Genomic DNA, 21,318 nt, shown 5'->3' on the forward strand with positions numbered 1-21,318 from the left:
GAATTAGGAAGACAAAGAAACTTTCAACGTGTAGCCTTAGGTGTTTTATATTGTTTCAGTTAAGGCTAGGTTCTCTGAAGTGAGAAAGGGGGAATAGTGTTACAGATGGCATGAGTAAAGAAAAGAAGTTTTAGAACAGATACCATAGACTTAGAAAGTGTGATAGTCACAAAAGATACATGTGTTGGCAGGTAGTTATGAAGCCCCAGTTGAGAATGAATGGATTTAGTAATGGACCCAGTCAGCAATATTCCGTAACTTCCTCCCTCAGAATTCAGCCCCCAAACTGCAGATAGTGAGAGTGATCTAGAGCTGAGATTTTGAAAGAATAAGTGGCCATGGGATGGACCAAGGGATTCAAGAGTAGAAGATGGTGTGAAGGTGCACCAGTTAACTCTTATAGCAAGATTTTAAGAGGAAACTGAAGTCTGAGCACGAATGATGATCTAAGAAAACTGGGAGGGATGAAGTATTCTTGTGGAATGGATGATGAAAAATAGACTTAGGAGTGGTGTGAAGATAGGACAGGAGATCATAGTTTCACAGTTATGACCTCTGAAAGTGGAATATTTACAATTGACAATATCAAGTGTATGGCCAGCCCTGCACGTGGCTGAGGTGGAGGGAAAATGCAGATCATGGGAGTTGAGATTGATTAGCTATGACACAAAAATATTATGAGAGGATCACTTAAAAATGAAGTCTCCAAATAAAAGAGCAGGGTTTTGGGTAGAGAGAAATATTGTGACAAAGATACTGAACTACTTGAGGAAGGAGAAAGAATAAATGAATGATCTCCAGGACTCTTCTCTCCAGGTAAGAATTCCAGGATCTAATAGGATAATAAATCTGAATGGAGTGAACCTCAATGGAGGATTGGCCATGAACTGTGCATGGTAGGGGAAAGCCCTCCTAAATCTAAGAGCAATAGTGGAAGGTACATCTGCTTTGGGAAGGGTGACCTGGAATGCAATGTTTTCTGGGAGAAGCTAGTTTCCCTTAATTTCAAGAAAATGGAAAAAGTGTGAGACATTAATATAAAGGGCAGTTAAACAATAAAATGGTGGTTCCATATGGAAGGGGAGGATAGAGTGTGGGACGGAGAAACAGGATCTATAGGTTTGACATGGATGAGTAGCAGGGAAAGGGACAAGGTAGCCAGGGGAAGGGACTTTACATCTTATTTCTCCTTGTTTTCATGACAATACGGACTTGCTATCCTAGTTTTTATGACATCTGTATATTGGACATAGGGACAGAAGGATGAGGAGCAAATAACAGTGAGTTGAAACTTGGGTGGAGAAGAGCTTGGAGGTCTTTGGTAGAAAGTCCAGAACCACCCCTAGCTTTCCAGCCTTCTCTCATGTTATTCCACTCCACATGCTCTAAATCCCAGTCAAACTGGAGTCCCTTGTATTTGCTCTGAGTTTTGCTCACCATGTACCCTATTCTGGGCATGCCTTTCCCCTGTCCCCTCACTGAATTACTCCTCACACTTTAAAATTCAACTCATATGCCACCTCTTTAAGAAAGCATTTCATGACTCCCCCTTCCACCCTATCTCCACTCAGACTTTATTTAACACTATATTTGTACCTCTCTTGTGTACTTACTATGGTTTAGGTTGGTTTTAGCAGTAAGATATAGTGGATAGAGAGCTGGCCTTGGAACCTTAAAGAACTGAGTTAAAGTCCTGTCTCTGACACCTACAGATTGTATGTCCCTGGACAGGTTTCACATCACCTCTCTATTGCTAGGCAACTCTCTATAAGTTGCAGAGAAAGTGTCAACCTGCATTGGTAGATGGAATTTCCTCACTTCATGAACTCCCTATGCCAATAAAATAAATTGTCATCCTTATGTCTACCCATATCCTCCCACTAGACTATGAGCTCTACAAGGTCACGTACTCCCTCTTCTTTCGACTTCCTTTCTAGATCCAAATCCTTATCTCGTATCACAGTCAGAATATAAAATTGTCTTCTTCACACAATAAATGGTTGTTGTATTTAATTAATTAATGAAAGTCAAGCCATTTACATAGTTTCATTATAAGAGCAATTTATGTGGGGCTATATAAAACAACAAAATTACTATAATCAAAGCTTAATTTTTTAAAATAACATTTCAATTTATTGTCACCCAAACCCTGAAACTTCGTTAACGAAAAGAACAAGCCAACTTGAGAAGGGTTGGTATGTGTCCACTTGTTTTTGCCTCAAACCTTGGCTGTGTAGGAACATGAGAGGAATGTGTAAAAATATATCGCAATGCCTAATCTGTAAAATATAATGATCTGATTCAAGGTTTTGGATTGAGGCGGGAATAAAATTGTTTTTAACTTATTTAAATCAGTTTGTCATCATCAAGGTATTTCTGGATAACCCACTGTGTGCATGTTACTGGACTGGGTGCTTTTCTTGTCTAGTGAGCTCTAGCTGGATGTGACATTTTCTTTGCCTAAAGGAAGGTACCCACACAAATGAAATGAGAAGGAAGGAAATACTATTCTGCCTTGGAAGAGAGTCTGACACAGCTTTACCGGCAGAGTTTGCTGTGAGATAAGGCCTTGCTGCCAAATCTAGTGTGATACACCTGACAATCACAAATTGATGGGTGGGGTGGTTTTTCTAGTAATACAACTAATATTCTCTCCCCAGTCAAGGTCTAGTTAGCACATTAGTAATTTTTCTTCTTTCCTTGTCACCTGTGATTATCTTTCACATAACAGAAAGGCTTCTTTTAGAACAAAGTATCTTAAAGTTCTTTAAACTGTTCATTACGAGTGCTGAATCAAACATTTTAAAAACAGTACTTGAGTGCGATGTGACTGAAACAAGAATCCTAGTGGTTTGTATTTCATCTCTTTCAATACTTCTGCGTTGACAACCAAGTACAGAAGTGCTTATTTCTAGGTTGATACAGTCCTCAAGGATCTTCTGTAAAAAAGTGGGCAGGTTTATTTGTGAGAAAGGATACATCATCTTTGGGTCATTGGCCTGGAGTCTAGTCATCTTAGTGGCTTTTTGCCAGCCCACATGAAACTCAGCCCTAGAATACAATATCCTTTTTTAGCCTAATTATAATAGGAGGACAAATGGCACAGGACAGTTTCTGTGTCTCTAGCAATGTTTAGCTCAGAGAATATCTAACCTAAATAAATATGTTCCTAAAGCTGGCATGGCAACATTACAGTAGCCCGGATATATGCACCCCAATTTACTTTTAAGGGCAGAATACTTTCCCCCTTCATATGTGTGGGAAACCGAGGTTAAATAGTATAGGAAATCAGACAATTTTGTACGGTGTTCTCTCTTGCATCCTCACCCTCCAGTATTTCAAATTTGTTCAGAAATTGATGAAAAGAGAAAGGAGAAACCAGCTCACTATTTAGATAATTCATTTTATAGATGAAGAGAATCTGCTTAATATCAGGAGTGGATAAGTAACTGGGGGAAAGTTCTAAAATAGAGGGAAAATGTATTATGTGTGGAACAGTCGCCACAATGAAACACATTCAGTGAAACTTTCCAGATTTTTATCCAAAGTCATTGCTTAGAATAAATAAACAGTAACCTAGTACTTGGAATCATTACAAAAAAAATGAAAATACATGGCCATGAATCATAAACAAAGAAATCATGAGAAGCAGATTTCTCTGAACTCCAAAAACCACTGTGGGTGAAAAGGTCACTGACCTTCAATGCATTGTCTTCAGCCAGAGAAGAAAGAGTTTATTATCTAACTGCTTAATGAGGATTCTGCAAGAAGTTCATTCAAAGCCATGGCTGGTCATTAATGTTCTGATGTCAACATAGCAGGAGGTCTGCAGTGGAATGTCCTAGAGATCTATTTGGCCACGTACTGTTTAGCATTTTTATCGGTGACTTAGATAACACTACAGTTGCCCTGTTCATCAGATATTCAAATGACACAAATCTGGGAGAGAAAATGAACACTGAATGATAGAATACAAATAAAGATGATTATAAACTTGAAATAATCAACCACCTAACTACGAAATCACAATTATAAATCTAGATATGGAAGGAACCTCAGAGTCAGGGTGGCATGGGTAAAAAGTAGCTTGTCTGCAAAGATCTGGGGATTTTAGTGGACTGCAAACTCAATATAAGTCAACAGTATAAAATAGAAACCTCCAAAAGTTTCAGCTGCATTAAGAAAGCTACAGGAATAAGGAAGTAACCGACCATTTTTGTTGTTGCCATGTTGTTTTTCAGTCATGTCTAACTCTTTATGACCCCATTTGGAATTTTCTTGGCAAAGAGACTGGAGTGGTTTGCCATTTCCTTCTCCAGCTCATTTAATAGATGAGGAAATTGAGGCAAACATGGTTAAGTGACTTGCCCAGGGTCACACAGCTTAAGTGTCTGAGGCCAGATTTGAACTCAAAAAGATGAGTCTCCCTGAGTTCAGGCCACCCTGCACCATCTTGCTGTCCAATCAGACTATACCTGGAGTACTTTGTTCCGTTCTGGGCATTACAGTTTAATGAAGACATCATTAAGCCAAAATATGTCCAGGAGAGGGCAACTAAAGTAGTAAAGGTCCTTGAGTCCATATCATGTGAGCATCAGTTGAAAGAAATGGGAACATTTAGCCTGGAGAATGGGGGATGGGAGAAAAGAAACCTTATATCTGTGTTTAAGTATTTGGAGGGCTGACATGAGAAATTTAGGGTAGCCTTGTTCTGTTAAGCCCCAGACAGTAGAACTAGAAGCAATGTATGGAGGTTGTAAAGAGACCAAATGGGACTTGATTTCAGGTAAACCTAACTTTCTGATAATTAGAGTTCTCTAGGAGTAGAATGGGCTGCCTTGGGAAGCAGTGGGCACTCTCCTCACTGGAGAGCTTCGAAAAGAAGCCAGTTGATTACATGTCAAGCATATTGTAGTAGAGACTCATTTTGCATTTTTGCAGACTAGAAGGACACTTTTGTCCCTCCCAACTCTACAATTTCATTATTTTGTGATTCAGCCATCCTTTCTCCTTTTCTAAGAAGCTGAGGACAGTTCACAGAATCTCTGAGGAAGAGATCTCAGGGGTTATCTCCTCCCCAAACAAACCAGAACAAGAATGACCTCTACAACATCCACAGTACCTCCAGCGAGGGACAACTCTCTCCTTCCAGAGGCAGCTGACTCATCTCCCTTTGGGATATGGTCATTGCCAGACACCAATGGTGTCATCACCATCTTTCTGCTTCACAATGTGTTTTCTAAACTGCACTGTCCAGAATTATATATAACCTTGCAAATATGGTCCTGCCAAGACAAAAACATATAATTCAAGCTACAATGGACTTCAGTATAACCTACACTTGAAAAGGGATCTCCAAGGGCTCTGAACTATGGTCATCTAACCTTTGTGGCAAGACCGGCAGTGAAGAGGAAAACAAGGCTATCCCATTTTTGTATAGTTCTAATTTGTAACTGAATACAATTAGTGGGCTAACATGCTGGATAAATAATTTAATGATACCATAGAAGTCTTAAAGATTTTATGCACCTGCTAATATGCCTAAGTTATTACTATTTTGTATGTTTAAAAAAATCTAATTAATGCAAATTAACTGTAGTGTTAGACTTGGATAGACCTAAGTTTGAATCCTACCTCACACACTTGTGAGCTATGTGAGTCTAGTCAAGTCATTTTTACCTCCCATAGCCTCGATTTTCTAATCTGTGGCGGGTGATGGTAATTGCACCTAAGCTACAGAGTTGTGATTTTCAAATGAGATGATATTTTAAAGCACCTTACAAATTTTAAGCCATAACTCTCAGCTATTGTTACTATTATGTAAATTCATCCAAACTATAACTGTGAATGGAATAAAGAATGTTTTGCTACTGACACAAACTCTGAACACTAACTGTTCATTATACTTCATTATACTTTGATATGAGGTAGCTAGGTGGCACAGTGGATAGAGTGTCAGACTTGGAGACAGGAAGACTCATCTATAGACACCTACTCGCTGTGTGAACCCCAGGCAAGTCACTTAATCATGTTTGCCTCAATTTTCTCATCTGTAAAATGAGTTGGAGAAGGACATAGCAAACCACTCCATTCAAGAAAACCCCACATGGGGTCACAACGAGTCGGATGCAACAGAAAAACAACTGAGCAACAATACTTTGATATATCAGCTTGCCAGCTCAATTTCTTAATTTTAAGAGATCAGGGGACTTTTGGTCTGCTTATGCCATTCACCAAGGTTTCTAATACTTCAATAAACAGGCTGGAGAAAAGAACTCAGGAAAAAAATGATGTTGCTTCTATATTCATACCTTTCATACAAAAGGAAAAATCAGTTATTTCCATACATGTAGGTGGACTCTTTCATATATATATATCCTAAAACCAAGTATCATACTTTAAAATTAACCAGTGTGAGCCACTGAGCCTCCTCTTTCAGGCATCTGACAGTTACCATTGCCAAGTTTAATTTCAGTCCCCAGAGAACTGAACCTTCCTCCAACCAGCTGAAACAGGGTGTGTCTCTGCAACAGACTTGGAGATTTTACATGCTCCAAATCTTTACTTCTGATACTAAATTTTATTTGAAGAGAATCACCTTTTCTGTGATGATTAAGTCTGTGAGGGACCTGGCTCTAACAACTGGTAATATTCCCAATGAGAATTAACTAGTTAAGAGACATCTTGAAGTATAATTTTACCATGAACTCTTACAGCCAGGATTCCTTCAGTTTGCCAAGCACCACACCTAAAAATGAACTTCATTGCAGAATGAAATGATATGTTAGAGTTTACTGACTAATCCATTTCTTTCCTGTAGCAATACAGAACCATGCATATTGACCCCAATTTATCATACAGATCTCAACAATGTTGATGCTAACCCAAAATTATACCATGTATCCAGGGAGCAAATACTACTATCAGAAAGGATCTTTGCAAAGCAAAAGGCAAGCAAACTCTAAGTGTAGAATCATGCCACTGAGTCAGCCCCCCCCCCCCCCCAGCATTTTAAAGATGAGGAAATGGAGGCATAGAAATGGTAAGTGACTTACCGAGGGCCCCGCAGCTAAGAAAGCATCTGAAGCAGGATGTGAACTCAGCTCTTGCTGATTCCAGTTCTACTCCCTTTCTATTGTACCACTGCACTGCCTATTTTAAATAGGCAAATTTAAAGCAGGGACAGTCCTGACAGTCCACAGCACTGTTGGACTAAGGGAAATGCAGGTTCTTGTTTTCACTGCAGAGGGAGAAAAAGTTGGTCCCTACTTGACCCCAATTATTAATCCACAACAGCCTCAGAAGACCTTAATTAGGTGAAAGTAAAATAGATGCAAAATGTCTTCTTGCTTTCTTTTTCCTTGAAATCACTTTTGAGAATACCCTATGAACACCCTGCAAAATACCTATTATTTCTTTTACCAACTGACTCTCAATGCACATGCTCCACATCTTAGTAAAATTTTTTGTTTATGCATTGCTGCGACCTTAAAAAATGGGGAAGGGAGAAGCATTTAAGTACCTGCTCTGTCCCAGGCATTGTGCTAAGTGCTTTAAAATTCTTTTAAAAGAAATTCACCAACCCTTTTGGCCACTCTTAAGTGATGAGCATCTCTGCACTTAGCTGTACTTGTCTTTGGATGTCAATGGATCTTAAGTCTGCATTTGAATTTTTGTAGCTTGGTAGGTCCTGTCAGAGTTTAGACTCCATGGACACAGTCTTTGAAGGCCCAAATTCTCCTCTATGCAACATATCAGAACAGAATTTTAGTGGACGTCTGCCCACTTTACAATGAAAAACAAAAATATCAGCATATCACAGTTGTGTTCTCTAAACATTACTAGAAATTACTTACAAAAATGCCCAATTGGTTAACAGAATAATGGAGGTATACCAAAAGGGATATTTAAATGCATTTTCAATAAACTTAAAATATATTTAACTTTATTTCTCCAAAAATTGTCATGTAAGACATGATTGCCTTAATGGGAGCTATGAGGCAACACTGAAATGCATAAATAGGTTTATAGTTGTGTTTGGGAGATACAAAGCATTTTGAATTATTTTTTCTTCGCTCTCAATTCTTTGTATTGGTACTTTTCATATAAAAATAAAAATTCTATGTAATAATCTCAAAAGTTTTAAAGATTGATTCCTCCAAGTTAACCTCACAAATGTCAGATATCTGCACTAAGGCTAGGGATCTACACCTGTGATTTAATTAGTAGAGAAAAATTCCTGGTGATGAAATTCTCTCCATTTATGAAAGTTTATACTTTTTTCTGTGATAGGCTTATAGAGTGGTCCAAGTTACTAAGAGGTTAAATGACATGATCAAGAACACACAACCTTTATGTGTCAGATGCTTGAACCTACATTTTCCTGACTTGTCACCTGTATCTCTATCCTCTGTGATACACTGATTTAGTATGGGGTAAAAGGTAAGTGACTTGCCCAGGGTCAAACAACAAGTATATGATGTCACATTTGAAATCAGGTCCCCTGGACTCCAGGGTTGACACTGTATCCACTGTACGACTTGGTTGTCTATATAATTCAGTATAAATCTTCACTAAATGCATTTAAGAATTGACCATCTACAATTAATACCTTCTAATAATCTTTATTACCAATGAAAAAACCTCCTCCAATTGTAAGATATTTTTCTTTGAAATTTTCCTTGTCATTTTCATTTACTTGTTGGACAGCTCCACCTGGATTACCTGCCAGCACTTCAGTCAATATAATCAAAGTTGAGTTCATCAAATTCCCCACCAAATTGCCCCTCCATCCAACATCCCTGATATTTTAGTCACCACAATCCTCTCAGTCATCCAAGCTCAAAGCCCTGTTGTTATCTTTAATTTTTTCCCCCTCTTTCATCCCTCTTCTCCAATTAGTTGCCAGTTTCTGTTGACTACTGCCACATTGTTTGCACCTGTTTTCAGTATATACATGAATGCCCCTCCAAATCACCAGCCTCCTAATTTAACAATCTCTTTAACTCCTGTGACATACAACAGTCACTAGGTATAGTCATATCGTATATCTCACCATCACCCATAACTATGCCACCTCTATGATTCTGAAATCAGAAATTCTACTTTGACCATGATAATCTCCCTGCTCTTCTATTTCTCCCTCTACCTCACTCCTTAAAAACCTATTCATTTCTCTCATTACAATTTTCAGCCCCTCCATTCCTCTCTATTCTTATCAATCTAGCACTCCTGTTCTTGTATCACATTCTTCTCTTCCCAATCTTGACCCTATAGTTCACCATTTCAACTGTACACTTTCCTCAATGCCTTATTTCCTTACCTGTTCATCTAATCATCATTCATACATAGCTACTCCTGAACTCTGGGTCAGCCTCTCCCTTACACTATCCTGAAAACTCCCTGGGAGAATGAACATTTCATATTGTCTTTGCATCTCTAATACCTAATCCTTAGTAGGCACCTAATAAATCTTTACTGATTATATAAATGAATGACTTGTTGATTCTTTGTTCCTACTCAAATGCTTCTGAGTGCTAGTGCAGGAAATTGCAACATCATGTCAACTGGATCCACTAAAAATTAATATTGTCTAAGATCAACTGAGTCCTTACTGCTGCACATCAAAAAATTTTGTTCAACCTATACTCTGTCACATTTTGCAAAGCAATTGTTCCAAGCCTTCACTATTATTTTCAAGCCCCTGATGACTTTCCATCTCAATTTCTCTCAGCAGAAGTCTTTATTTCCTACTCTACTGATAATGTAGAGGTTCTCTGCCTTAAACTTTCTCTTTCTTCAATGCCTTACTTCAAAAAACACTTGCTATCTTCATCCACCCATTACTTCACTGCTCTTGTCATTGAGAAAGGGAAGCCTTTCTTGCCAAGACCAACCTCTTTTTCCTGTGTCCTCAATCCCATCCCCTCCCATTTCCTTCAAGATATCCTTTCTCTCTCACCTTTACATTTCTCCATGAGTTCATTTCCCCCTTCTGCTTTTCTTACCACATCATTAAAAACAACAACAAACCTTTCTTGACCCTGATACCTCCTCAAGCTATTGTTTTCTTATCATTGTCAAACTTGAAAAAAAGAATCCTCTTTTGCTTCCTTAATTTCCTCACTACCCATTCACTTCTCATTCTCTTGAAATCTGGCTTTTCTTTCAACCTTCCTAATGAAACAATTTTTCCAGAGGTTACCAACAATTTAACTGATCAATATGATAGTCTTCTTTTTTTTTAAAGTTGTTAGTCTCCTTGACCTTGTTAACTTTATTGTGCACCCTTTCCTCCTGGACCCACTTGGCTTCCCAAGATCCTCCTCTCTCCTAGTTCTCCTAACTGTATAACTATTCCTCAATATCCTTTTTTCGCTGTTCATATCCTACCTCCAATGAGGTGAGGGGGGAGGGGAGGATTCTCAACAATTTAAGTGGATTCAAATATGATCCCTATTTGGGTCATTCCTAAATCCAACCTTAATTTCTATCCCTAACTTCAGAGTTGTACAGTTAACTGTTTGCTGCATATCTCTTCCTAGATGTCCGAAAGATGTCTTAAATTCAGCATGTCCAAAACAGCATTCATTATCTTCCCTCAAAATCTACCTTTCCTTGAAACTTCTCTAATTCTGACCAGGGCACCACAATTCTTCCAGTCATGCATGTGTACAAGCTAGGGGCCATCCTTGACTCTTTGGAATAGGTTATTGACTTGCTAAAGGACCAACCCTCAACTTCCTTCTCTGTTTCTCTCACTCTTGTTAACACTAACCAAGTCACTTAACCAAGAAGTATGACTTTGTCTCTTCAAAATTGTGGATAATTTATGTGACCCTTTCTTAGTCAGATCATGTGGACTGCATAAATACTTGCTTTATGAATAAAAAGTATACCTGAAAAAATGTATAGATGTTTAATTTTTGAAATAATTTTAAATGAATTATGATTGGTTGCTACTTAAAGTTATCTATGGTGATTCTTTTTATAAGGAGGCTAGTGATTCCTTAAGTTCAAATTTCACATATTTGGCTTTCTTTAAAGGAGGCTTTAAATCTGCCTCTGGAAATGTAATATGTTGCTGCATGAAAAAAAATTTATAACTCTTAACTGGACTCCTAAATTTCATAGACATATAATTAGCTGAAGGAATGGCATAAAGAAGAAGTAATGTTGTTATTGTATGGTGTGGTTTTGTGAGGATGAAAAACACCTAAGGTATTTCACCTTAGACCTAAGGAATTTCTTTTTTTTTCTCACAGAAGTCCATTATTTGGTGCAAGAGACTGACATGCACTAAAAATTCACCACCATTCTTAGCCTAGGGTTAAGAAATACAACTGTGCTCTGAAAATGACAATGTAGAGATACCAAAAAAAATACATCATTTTAAGTGATTATGAAAGGTAAATGGGTTTTTAAAATATTTGTATAGGTGAAAATGTCTAATTAGAAGTATTCACTCCTGACAGATGTGATAAGGACGTATAACTAAAGAAGACTGATGATCTCTTAAGGATTGTTTTTTCAGTTCTGTGATTCTATTTTAGAACACTAGTAGGTTTCTAGAAACCTTCTGAAGCACTAATGGCCTTATGCTAAATCTATCCTCAAATACTGAGCTCTCAGTTAGAATAAGAATTGAACAGTTTCAAAATTCTTGGAATTCCCACTTCTTTTGACTTTGGCTCACACTGTCATAAAAGAGAGCACAATTCAGATGTGCTTTTATCCAACAAACTTCTGAATGGTAAGTGAACTTCAATGTGTACTCTGTTAGACCCAACCACTTAATTTATTAATACCATGAAATGCTTGATTTTCTGTGATTCTCTGATTGTACCAAGTTTATCTTCAAAAGGGTTATCTCCTCTTTAAATTGTCATCATGGACTGAATCAGAATCCACGTGAATAAGTTTTTACCCATAAAATGAATAGTGAATAAGAATGATCATACAAAAGCTTTTAAAAAATATATTCTGTCTCCTGCACAGCTGCAATTCTCTGTTTTTCCTCCCAGGTTCTGGTCTCTCAAAGGCATATTTTAGAAATTGTGAAGTGAAATGGTTTCTGCTATTTCTATGATATCTTACAAATTAGGAATGAGGAATAGTTGTATATATATATGGCTTAATCTATAAATAGCCTTTTACTGTAACTGTGAAGGGAGCCTAATGATTACACATAATGCTCCTACATGCTTTACAAAGGTCTGATGTAGTCAGATTAATGATAGCACACTGAGTCCTCCAAAGACTGAAGTCAACTGATGTGGGATTTTTGAATGATACAAAGTTTGTGGAAGGCAGCATGGCATAGTGAAAGGAAGATTGGTGTTAGAGTCAGGAAGACCTGAGTTCAAGTCCTGTTTCTGAAACATACTGGCTATGTGAGCACAAGTGAGTCACTTCATTTCTGAGGCACTCACTGTGACTATAAGATAGAGCTGAATTGCTGATTTGTACCAATGGGGGCAGTTTCCTGAACATGGTTACAATTATACACCTGGACTGACATGGTCTATTGTAGAAATTCCGTACAAGTCTATCAATAGAGTTATGGTAACCTACTTGCAGCAAAAATAAAATGGGTACACAAAAATCAGAACGTAAGACATAAGAAATCATAAGGTGCCTTAAGCTGACCATTCAAAAGCTTGAACTCTTGAGAATGATTTGTGTCTTAACTCCTTGAGTTTAGCTAGCACTGGTCTGGTCTAGACCTATATTCCCTATAGATTTGGGCCAGCTCATTTTCCTAAGATGGTAGAGATGATTTGGATGGTTCTTTCCTAAATTCATTGTTGTATCATCCCAAGACAGCTTTAGGGAGTTCTATACATACCCTCCCCTCACAGATCACTGCCTTGTTGTGGCAGAGAGACTTGCATAACTCATTGAAAATTATGAGGTACTCTGTCCAGGGTTACCCAAGATGGGCAGGTCATAGCAGAGTGTTCCAACAAAAGGTAATCCACTGGAGAAGGAAAAGAACCACTCCACTATCTTTGTCAAGAAAACCCCGTGGACAATGGAGGGCCTTACATGCTACGGTATAGGGGATCACAAAGATTCAGATATGACTGAACAACTGAAGAGCAACACATAACCTGCTTGATATTCTCCTTCACATTTTAGCTAACAATAAAATAAATCCTGGCCTGAAAATAAAGTAGGGGTAGTAGAGAGGACTAAACTAAAACACTTTTCTCTGATTCAGACCAATCTTAGGAATGGAGCAAGTCTAATGACTTCCATAAGACCAGTGATGAGCTGGTACCACTTATAATTTATTTAGTAATAACTCACTCTTGGAGCCTTACTCCCAGGAAATGTATACTAATAACCTTCCATCTTTCTTCTTTCCTGGAAAGCTAGGAGTAGTGGCTACATGGGTGTGAGGAAAGGTGAAACCATGGTGGCAATGCTGCAAAGTCTGTTACAAGCATATTTGGGCTGAGGTAGCCATCAACATTGCCTTCCTGGGTCATGCTATATTTGTTCCCAAAATGCCTTCAAAGCAATCTTCTTCACCAGTTTCTGAGTATAACCTGTATAATATTCTGCTCAAGATACATTCTTTTGAAAGTATGCCATTTTAGTCTAAAAGAATATCACTAGAGATGCACATTTTGAAAGAACCAAAGCCAAAAAATTTTTGCCACATTATAACTCCATGTAATTAATAGCTAAATATGTGGTTTTTAAAAATATGACAATGTTGGTTGAGAAAATTGCCGAAATCTTAGAATGCTATAATGCACATTTTAGAGAGTGTAACTTGATATTAGATATCTCTTCTAATTCTTTTTCAGTGTTTGAGGACTAAGCTTTAAAAAGGCTACTTAAAAAGCAGTGCTGAAAAAAAAAGAGGCTGGAAATTATACCCTCAAACAATAGTCTTCATCCACAGAATCATAGGGCTTGAGACCTAAAAAGAACCTTAGAAATCATCTGACGCCATCTCTTCATTTTAAAATAAGGAAACTGAGGCTTATAGAGGACAGATGACTTACCAAAGGTTACAAATTTAGGGACAGAACCAAGAGTAGAATTCACACCTCTATTTGCAGTCTAGTATATTAATTTTAAATGCTTTCACAATCCAACAGCAGAGACTTTTTTCCTTAGTATTTTGAATAAGTAATGAAGTTATTGGATCTACCATGCATATTGGTACAAAGTCTAGCTTTTAAAAGTCACTTTACTTTAAAAAAGTTCTAGGAAATATTAGCACTCAAGTTGAATATTTATCAATGATAACTGATGTAATAAAGAAAACATTCGTAAGTTCAAATCATCTTCAAAACTGCAATGATTTACATCATCTGCACCTTTAATGATCTATACCTAATAGATCACTATTAGGGCTCTAAATAGGTCATATTACCTGATTTGGCTTATTCAGACTTTTCAAATTTATTACATATAAAAATGAATTTATCCATTTAATATGAACTACTGGTTTAAAAAACAGATTGAAAAATGTGATTAGAAAGGATTACAAAGTTAGAAATGAGGACACAATTTAGTCATGCCAGGCATGTGCGTTTAAGCAAGACAATATTCTAATAATGGCTTTGTGGTATTTAGCTCAATACACATGCATAACATACATACAAAGTCCCAAATATACTTCTGTCAGTAACCACCCATGAGTCATCCAAGAGGCTTTGGTCCCTCAATGAAATATGGCTGTGTTCCTCTGAGCTACAGCATACTCTGGCTTGGGCTGACAATATTTTAAACAAGCTAACTCGATATAACTTCATCTCAAGTTCGGAGCTTTTTAAGAATTGGATTGTTACCCCCGTGCAAGTTCAGGATACGGTCCTACTCTGGACCTGCCTCTACAAATGTACTTATGGGAATTGTTTTTGCCTTTGTGATCTGACTCCTTCACCCATCAGGGACGGGAGAAAGGAGAAGGACAGAAAGAATAACTCGCTGTAGCTGATGAGATGATCCAGTGTGATCAATCGATACGCCCCACTGGATGTCAGCTATACGCACAGCTTCCCGACATTCTATTCTGGCATCTTGTTGACACTCAGGGAAACAAACCAGCCAGAGAGTGGACCCCCGGCAGCTTCCCCACGCAAAAGTCAATCCGGTTCTAATCACAAGGCAGGATGCGCGTTAGAACAGCTCAGATCTGGGGCAGCGGCGGGCATGCAAGTTTGGGTTAGTTAGTCTGAAATGTACCATGCAGGTTTGCATTCATGTTTGGCAAACGCACTTAGGGAAAACAGACTTTATGCTTACAATGATCCCAGCCCAAAATGGAGTTTCTCTGACTAGCAAGGAGGAGCTGACGCCTGCCATAACAAAGCCCACAGCTGTCACAGCGATGCCTAAGGCCAGCTGCAACAGGGCGAGCAACAGCGGGAAACGGCAGCCGCAGCAAGTCCGGGCTTCCTCCTCCCGGCCCGCTTTGGGGTCCCCTTTGCCTTTCTTCGGCCCTGGGTCGCCCTGGGCCCCTGAGGCGGTGTCCCGCTCCCCGGTGGGCGCCGCTGGCCCCTGCCTCGGTTTGCCTTGGGGAGCGTTGGGGGCTGGTGGTTGCTCGTCCTGGCCCATGGCCGGCGGGTGGGTGGGCTGCGGGGCCCCCAGGAACTCACTGGGCTGGGCGCAGGCTGAGCCGCTCCCGGTATTTGAATCACGGAGGCTGAACAAATATGGAAAACATTTGGAGCTGACGGTGGGAGTCTCCAAATGCCACAGGGAACCAGGAGGAGAGGGGTAATCGAGGGGGATAGCGAACTGCCAACGAGAGGGGACGCGGCGTCCGTGTGGGGCTGCAGGGGAACCCGAGCGGGCACACGCGCAGGAGCCAGTGTGGGGGTCCTGGGAGCCCCCGGGCGGGAACAGCGTGTGCTGCTTCTGACATGCAATAGGGGAGTGTGAGGGGTGTGTGCGTGTGTTGGTGCGTGTACGTGTGCGTGTGTTGGTGTGTGCGTGTGTGTGTGTGTGTGTGTGTGTGTGTGTGTGTGTGTGTGTGAGAGAGAGAGAGAGAGAGAGAGAGAGAGAGAGAGAGAGAGAGAGAGAGAGAGAGAGAGAGAGAGAGAGAGAGAGAGAGAGAGACGAGAGACAGAGAGACAGAGAGACAGAGAGAGAGACAGAGAGAGAGACAGAGAAGAGAGAGAGAGAATTTGCTGCAGCTGGAGACAGTGAGAGGAAGCTTCCTTATGAAGACATGCTCGGGGCATTTTAGGAAAAGAGACCAAGAAGAATGAGGAACGTTAAAATCATTGTAGTTCTCAAGTCTTTCCAACTTGTTTGCCTTTACAATGTTGTCTAAAGGATTCTGCTTCTACTTACTTCTCTTTGCATCAGTCTACACTCATTTATTAAAGGCTCACAAAATGCCAGGCACCGTGCTAAGCACTGGTGACGCAAAGAAAGGCACAATTTTAAACAATAACCAAAAACAAAACAAAACAAAACAAAAAACCAAGACGCCTGCCCTCAAAGGGCTCATGCAATGGGGCACATATTTGGGGAATCTATGCATAATGGGAATGGGGAAGGTGTGAGGGAGAGAAAATAAATGCTTAATTGTAAAAAAAAAAAAAAAAATTAAAATCATTGTACCTCAGTTAATAGGAGGTTAATCCGAATCTGGACTTCTGGAAGTAGGGAGAGGGGCTCAAGCAGTTTCCAGGGTTTTGGTTTTTGTTTTTAAAATGGAACTATATCCCGTCCCTGGTATAGTGGAAAGAGCCCTTGCCCAAGAGTCTGACTTGAGTTTTGGTCCCTGCCTTGCCACCAACTTGTTGGGTGATCTTGGGAAACCAACACATTACCCTGGGCTTCAATTTCCTCATGTGTAAAACTGAGGATTTGGACTGGATGGCCTTTAGGTTTCCTGTCAGTGCCGAAATTGACAAATTAAAGGCATATGTTGATACTCTTCCATTACTTTTAATGACTAAGAATAGTTCTGAAGATTAGACAAAGCTGGCTATGTTGCTATGCTTTGGAAATATATTGAAATATTTGTTAGGTTCAGTCCTCCACTACTGAATGAAAGAATTCCCTATATATTCCCCCTTCAGAATATAAGCTTCTTAAGGAAAAGGACAGTTTCATTCCTTGTCTTTGAATCCTCAGCTCCTGAGGGGGACCATAGGATAGGAAAAAAAAAAAGAGCTGGCCTGGGAGTTAGGAAGAACTGTGCTCAAGTCCTGTTTCTGATACATATAGCCTTTTAGTAGTTACTCTAAGACTAGACTGGGCTGTAATTTGTAGAGGAGATAGCCACCTTCTTTGGTACAGTGTTTCCTCATTGAGAGTTCTCTATACCAATTAAATCATAGATCTCATTCAAATATGTGTGTGTGTGTGTGTATACACACACAGACACACACACACACACACATATATATATATATATCAGTGCTTAACATAGTGACAGGCACTTAGCAGGTACTTAATAAATTCATGTTGATTGGCTGATTGGTACATATTATTAGATTTTAAACATCTGTAAAGCTATTATGCTAATCATAAGCTAGTTCGTATTTCTAGAGGTTGGACAATATTTTTAAAACAGTTATAATATTTTGTTGTGACCTGATCACCTATATATCATTATCTAAACACTCTTTACAATATCTTTGTGAGGAATATTGTCCTCATTTTTATAAATGAAGAAAATGAGGCACAAAGTGGTTGCACAGAAAATCAGTGAAAAACTGAAAATGGAATCTGAGATTTGCATGCTGTGCCAAACACTGAATCATTGTTCTTGTCGTATAACCACTAGTCAAAAATTTAGTGCCAAAGAAAACATAGACAACAGAGGCACATGGAACTGCGGGACTGGAAGTATATGTTTTTAATGAGAATACTAAGAAATAGTCTCATCATGATGTTTTCTGCATTGCTGAGTGGTGGGAGGAAAACAATCCCTTCTCACAGACTATATTTGGAGTGAGAAGACTTGAGTTCAGCCCCTGCTTATGACCCTTCCAACCTTCAGTTTCCTCATTTGTAAAATAAAAGGGTTGAATTAGATGCTGTCTGATGCAAAAGTCCTTTGATTTTATGATGTTGGTCTGGCTTCTTCTAAATCTTTATCTAGCACAGAATAAATGAGACTTTGTCCCAGGGTGTCTTGATTTGGAGGAAGGACACTTCCTTCCCAAGGTGGCTGCTTCATTTCCCTGCGCACTCCTCTCTCCATACCTTAGCAGCACTGCTTCATCCTTAGGGTCCTGAGACCCAAAGCACTGCAACTGCCACCTCCAGGCTTCCTTTTCCAGAGATTTGGCATAGTACACTTGCCATCCATACAGCACCATTTCAAAGGTCACCTCTTCTAGTCTCCTTTCCCTTCAACCTCCAGGAGGGGTGGAGGGTAAGGGTAGTGATCAGTCCGGACTCCTTTCCTTTCAGGTGCAGTAACAGCATCACTCTGGTTTTTGTTTTTTTTTTGCCTCAAATTAAAGAATTTCTAGTTACAACTTTATCAGTCAACTTAAGAAAAGATATACTTCCAACAATCACTTTCTTTTATCATCATCAGCACCATCCTCCTCCTCCTCCTCCTCCTCCTCCTCCTCCTCCTCCTCCTCCTCCTCACTCTCTCATATGTATATTATATATCCATTTTTAAAAAGTAGAAGTGAAATAATATTACTTCTTGGAAAATCAAATAAAAATTTAATGGCAGCATTTGTAACAAATAAGTCCTAGAAATGCTCTAATTTTATATTTTGTGCATAGTAATTTATACCTTTCTCCTGGAGCACTTAGTCAACCAACAAGCATTTAGTTAACATTTACTGTGTTCTAGGTATTGTGTTAAACTCTAATGAAATGAAGAAATGCAAAAACCCTGTCCTTGTCCTCAAAATGTTTACATTTTAACAGTGGAGACAACATGTAAATAGATGAGGGAGGGAAATATGGCCTCTGAATCACATCTAACCTTCTAGGCTATTTGCCTGATTTCTGTTGAGATGAGTTATTACAGCATCTATGTATGAAATTTACAGTGTATTGTAGGTGATGGTCACATGGAACAAACCCAAATAAATACAAGATGCGGAATGAAAAGGACAAAGGAGAGCTCACACAAAGTGCTGGAGGAAAATACGGGTCTTAGGAAAGAGTTCTAAAGAGTGGGCAGAAATGAGGGGGGGGGGGGCAGAATTAGAGAAGACTTCACAGACGACAGCCTCTCAAGAGAGGTTTGAAAGAAGATTCTCAAAAGATTCTTGCCGGGGAGAAAGGCATGGGGTCCAGCTTGTAAGAATTCAGAGATTCAGGAGAGGGAATGTTGACTTTGGAAAACAGCTGGTGGTCCAGTTTGGCTAGAATATAGCTTGTATTAATAGGAACAATATAGACAAAGTCTGGAAACTTAGATTGGAAACAGATTGTGGAAGGTCTTAAACAATAGGATTGAAATGAGCCTCTGTCAGTGATATTTAAAAAATCATGGAGGACAGGAGGGATAGCGCAGAAATAGAACTATCCAAGTTTTCAAAAAATGGAAGAAAAAATCATAAGCAAGTGAGTTTGATTTGAATTCCATGCAGATTTCTAGAAAGGATTATTAGGTAGTCATCTAGAAAAACATCTAGTGGTAAACAATGATCAAAAAGAACAGGTGATGCCAGACTAACTTCATTTCCTTTTTTGTAAGTATTCTTATTTATCATTTCAGATTAATCTGGATTTATCATTATTATTTTTTTCTTTTCAAAAATAATTTGGACTCAAACACCAAAACTCAAATACATAATAGATCAAAGAAGAAGAAATATGTTATAAACTTAAATATTGAAACTTAAATGCAAAGTAAGGGAAAAAAAAAAACATGTCATGCACAGCAGAAGAGAGGATTCAAACTATACAACAATAAATTTCCATATCAAGAAAATCAGTACTACACATTGTGTTGAGAGCTGTCCATCTTTTTTTTTGCTTCCTTGTAAGTTTTTTTTGTTCTCTGCTGTGCACTTTCCATTTCCTTCTTTCCCCCTTCCTCCCCTAATTAAGTGGGAAAATAGTTATATATATCATACATATATACATACACACATACATACATAGACATATACTTTCCCTAACAAATTATACTACTGATCTTTGTTTTTATGTTTGTGCATATCTCTTATTTCCTATCCCTCCTGACCTTTCTTTAGTTTTACCTGCTTTCTTGTCCTCCTGTTACTAAACCTATCCCTTTTCCCATGATCCCTTCCCTATTCTTCCATGCCCATAGATCTAAACACTGTTCTATACATTCCTTTGACCTACGCCCTTACCCCCCCCTCTAGAAATCTCTCCCTTCCTTTTGCTTTTGACAGGGTTGCTAGCTCAGTAGGCCAAGGGAATATTAGCTTTAGATATGATTTACCTAGAGATATTTGCCCAAATTTCTGATGCTATTCTTATGGCAAAGACATATATGAGCTAAGTGACAGCATGATTAGATGGATTCAGAGCTACTTGAATAGACCAAACTCAGAGTGAATGATTTGATGTTGACTTATATGTCTCCAGAAAAGTGCCCTAAAATCTGTGTTTGGCCCTGTACTGTCTAAAATTTTTAGCAAAGACTTAAGGTAAAGACATTTTGTAAATTAGCTGAATGGCATGCTTATCAAATTTGCAGCTGGCACAGAGTTGGGAGGGATAACTAACACACTAAATGATGGAATCAGGGTCCTAAAAGATGGGAGGGGGGTGGTAATTAGATGTAGTCAGCTTTGAGGAGGGATAGAGTCAAAAGAGAGAATAGAATAAATGGGGATAGGATTGGATGGAGGGAAATATAGTTAGTCTTTCACAATATGACTGTTTTGGAAGTGTTTTGCATAACTACACATTTATAAACTATATTGAATTATTTGTCTACTCACTGGGGATGCGTGGGAAGGAGGAAGGGAGAGTTGTTGGAACTCAAAGTTTTATAAACAAATATTAAAAATTGTTTCTACATGAAACTGAGAAATAAGATATACAGGGAATGGGGTATAGAAATCTATCTTGCCCTACAAGATAATAGAGGGGATGAGGATAAGAAAAGGGAGGGGTGTGATAGAAGGGAGGGCAGATTGGGAGAAGTGGTAATCAGAATGCACACTGTCTTGGGGTGGGCAGAGAGGAGATATGGGGAGAAAATTTGTAAGTCAAAATCTTGTGGAAGTGTCTGTTGAAAACTAAAAATAAATAAATATTTTTAAAATAGATGAGAGGTCTCATAAGATGAAATTTAATAGGAATAAATGTAAAATCTTACACTTGGATTTAAGAAATGGGTTACACAAATAGAAGATGGAGGAAGCATGGTTAGAAAGCAAA

At 38.8% G+C, this 21,318-nt stretch overlaps 1 protein-coding gene across 1 annotated transcript in view; it reads right to left on the reverse strand.

Moving 5' to 3' along the window:
* Nucleotides 1-15,904, reverse strand: part of SSPN (sarcospan) — a 55,651-nt gene extending 39,747 nt beyond the window's left edge. Inside the window, 2 exon segments of the mRNA XM_072653446.1 lie at nt 15,268-15,810; nt 15,812-15,904. Coding sequence (XP_072509547.1) covers nt 15,268-15,810; nt 15,812-15,889 — 621 coding nt within the window. The 5' untranslated portion in view covers nt 15,890-15,904.
* Between the last annotated feature and the right edge of the window lie 5,414 nt (nt 15,905-21,318).

This window comes from Notamacropus eugenii, chromosome 3 (assembly GCF_028372415.1).
Source record: "Notamacropus eugenii isolate mMacEug1 chromosome 3, mMacEug1.pri_v2, whole genome shotgun sequence".
Taxonomy (NCBI): Eukaryota; Metazoa; Chordata; class Mammalia; order Diprotodontia; family Macropodidae; genus Notamacropus; species Notamacropus eugenii.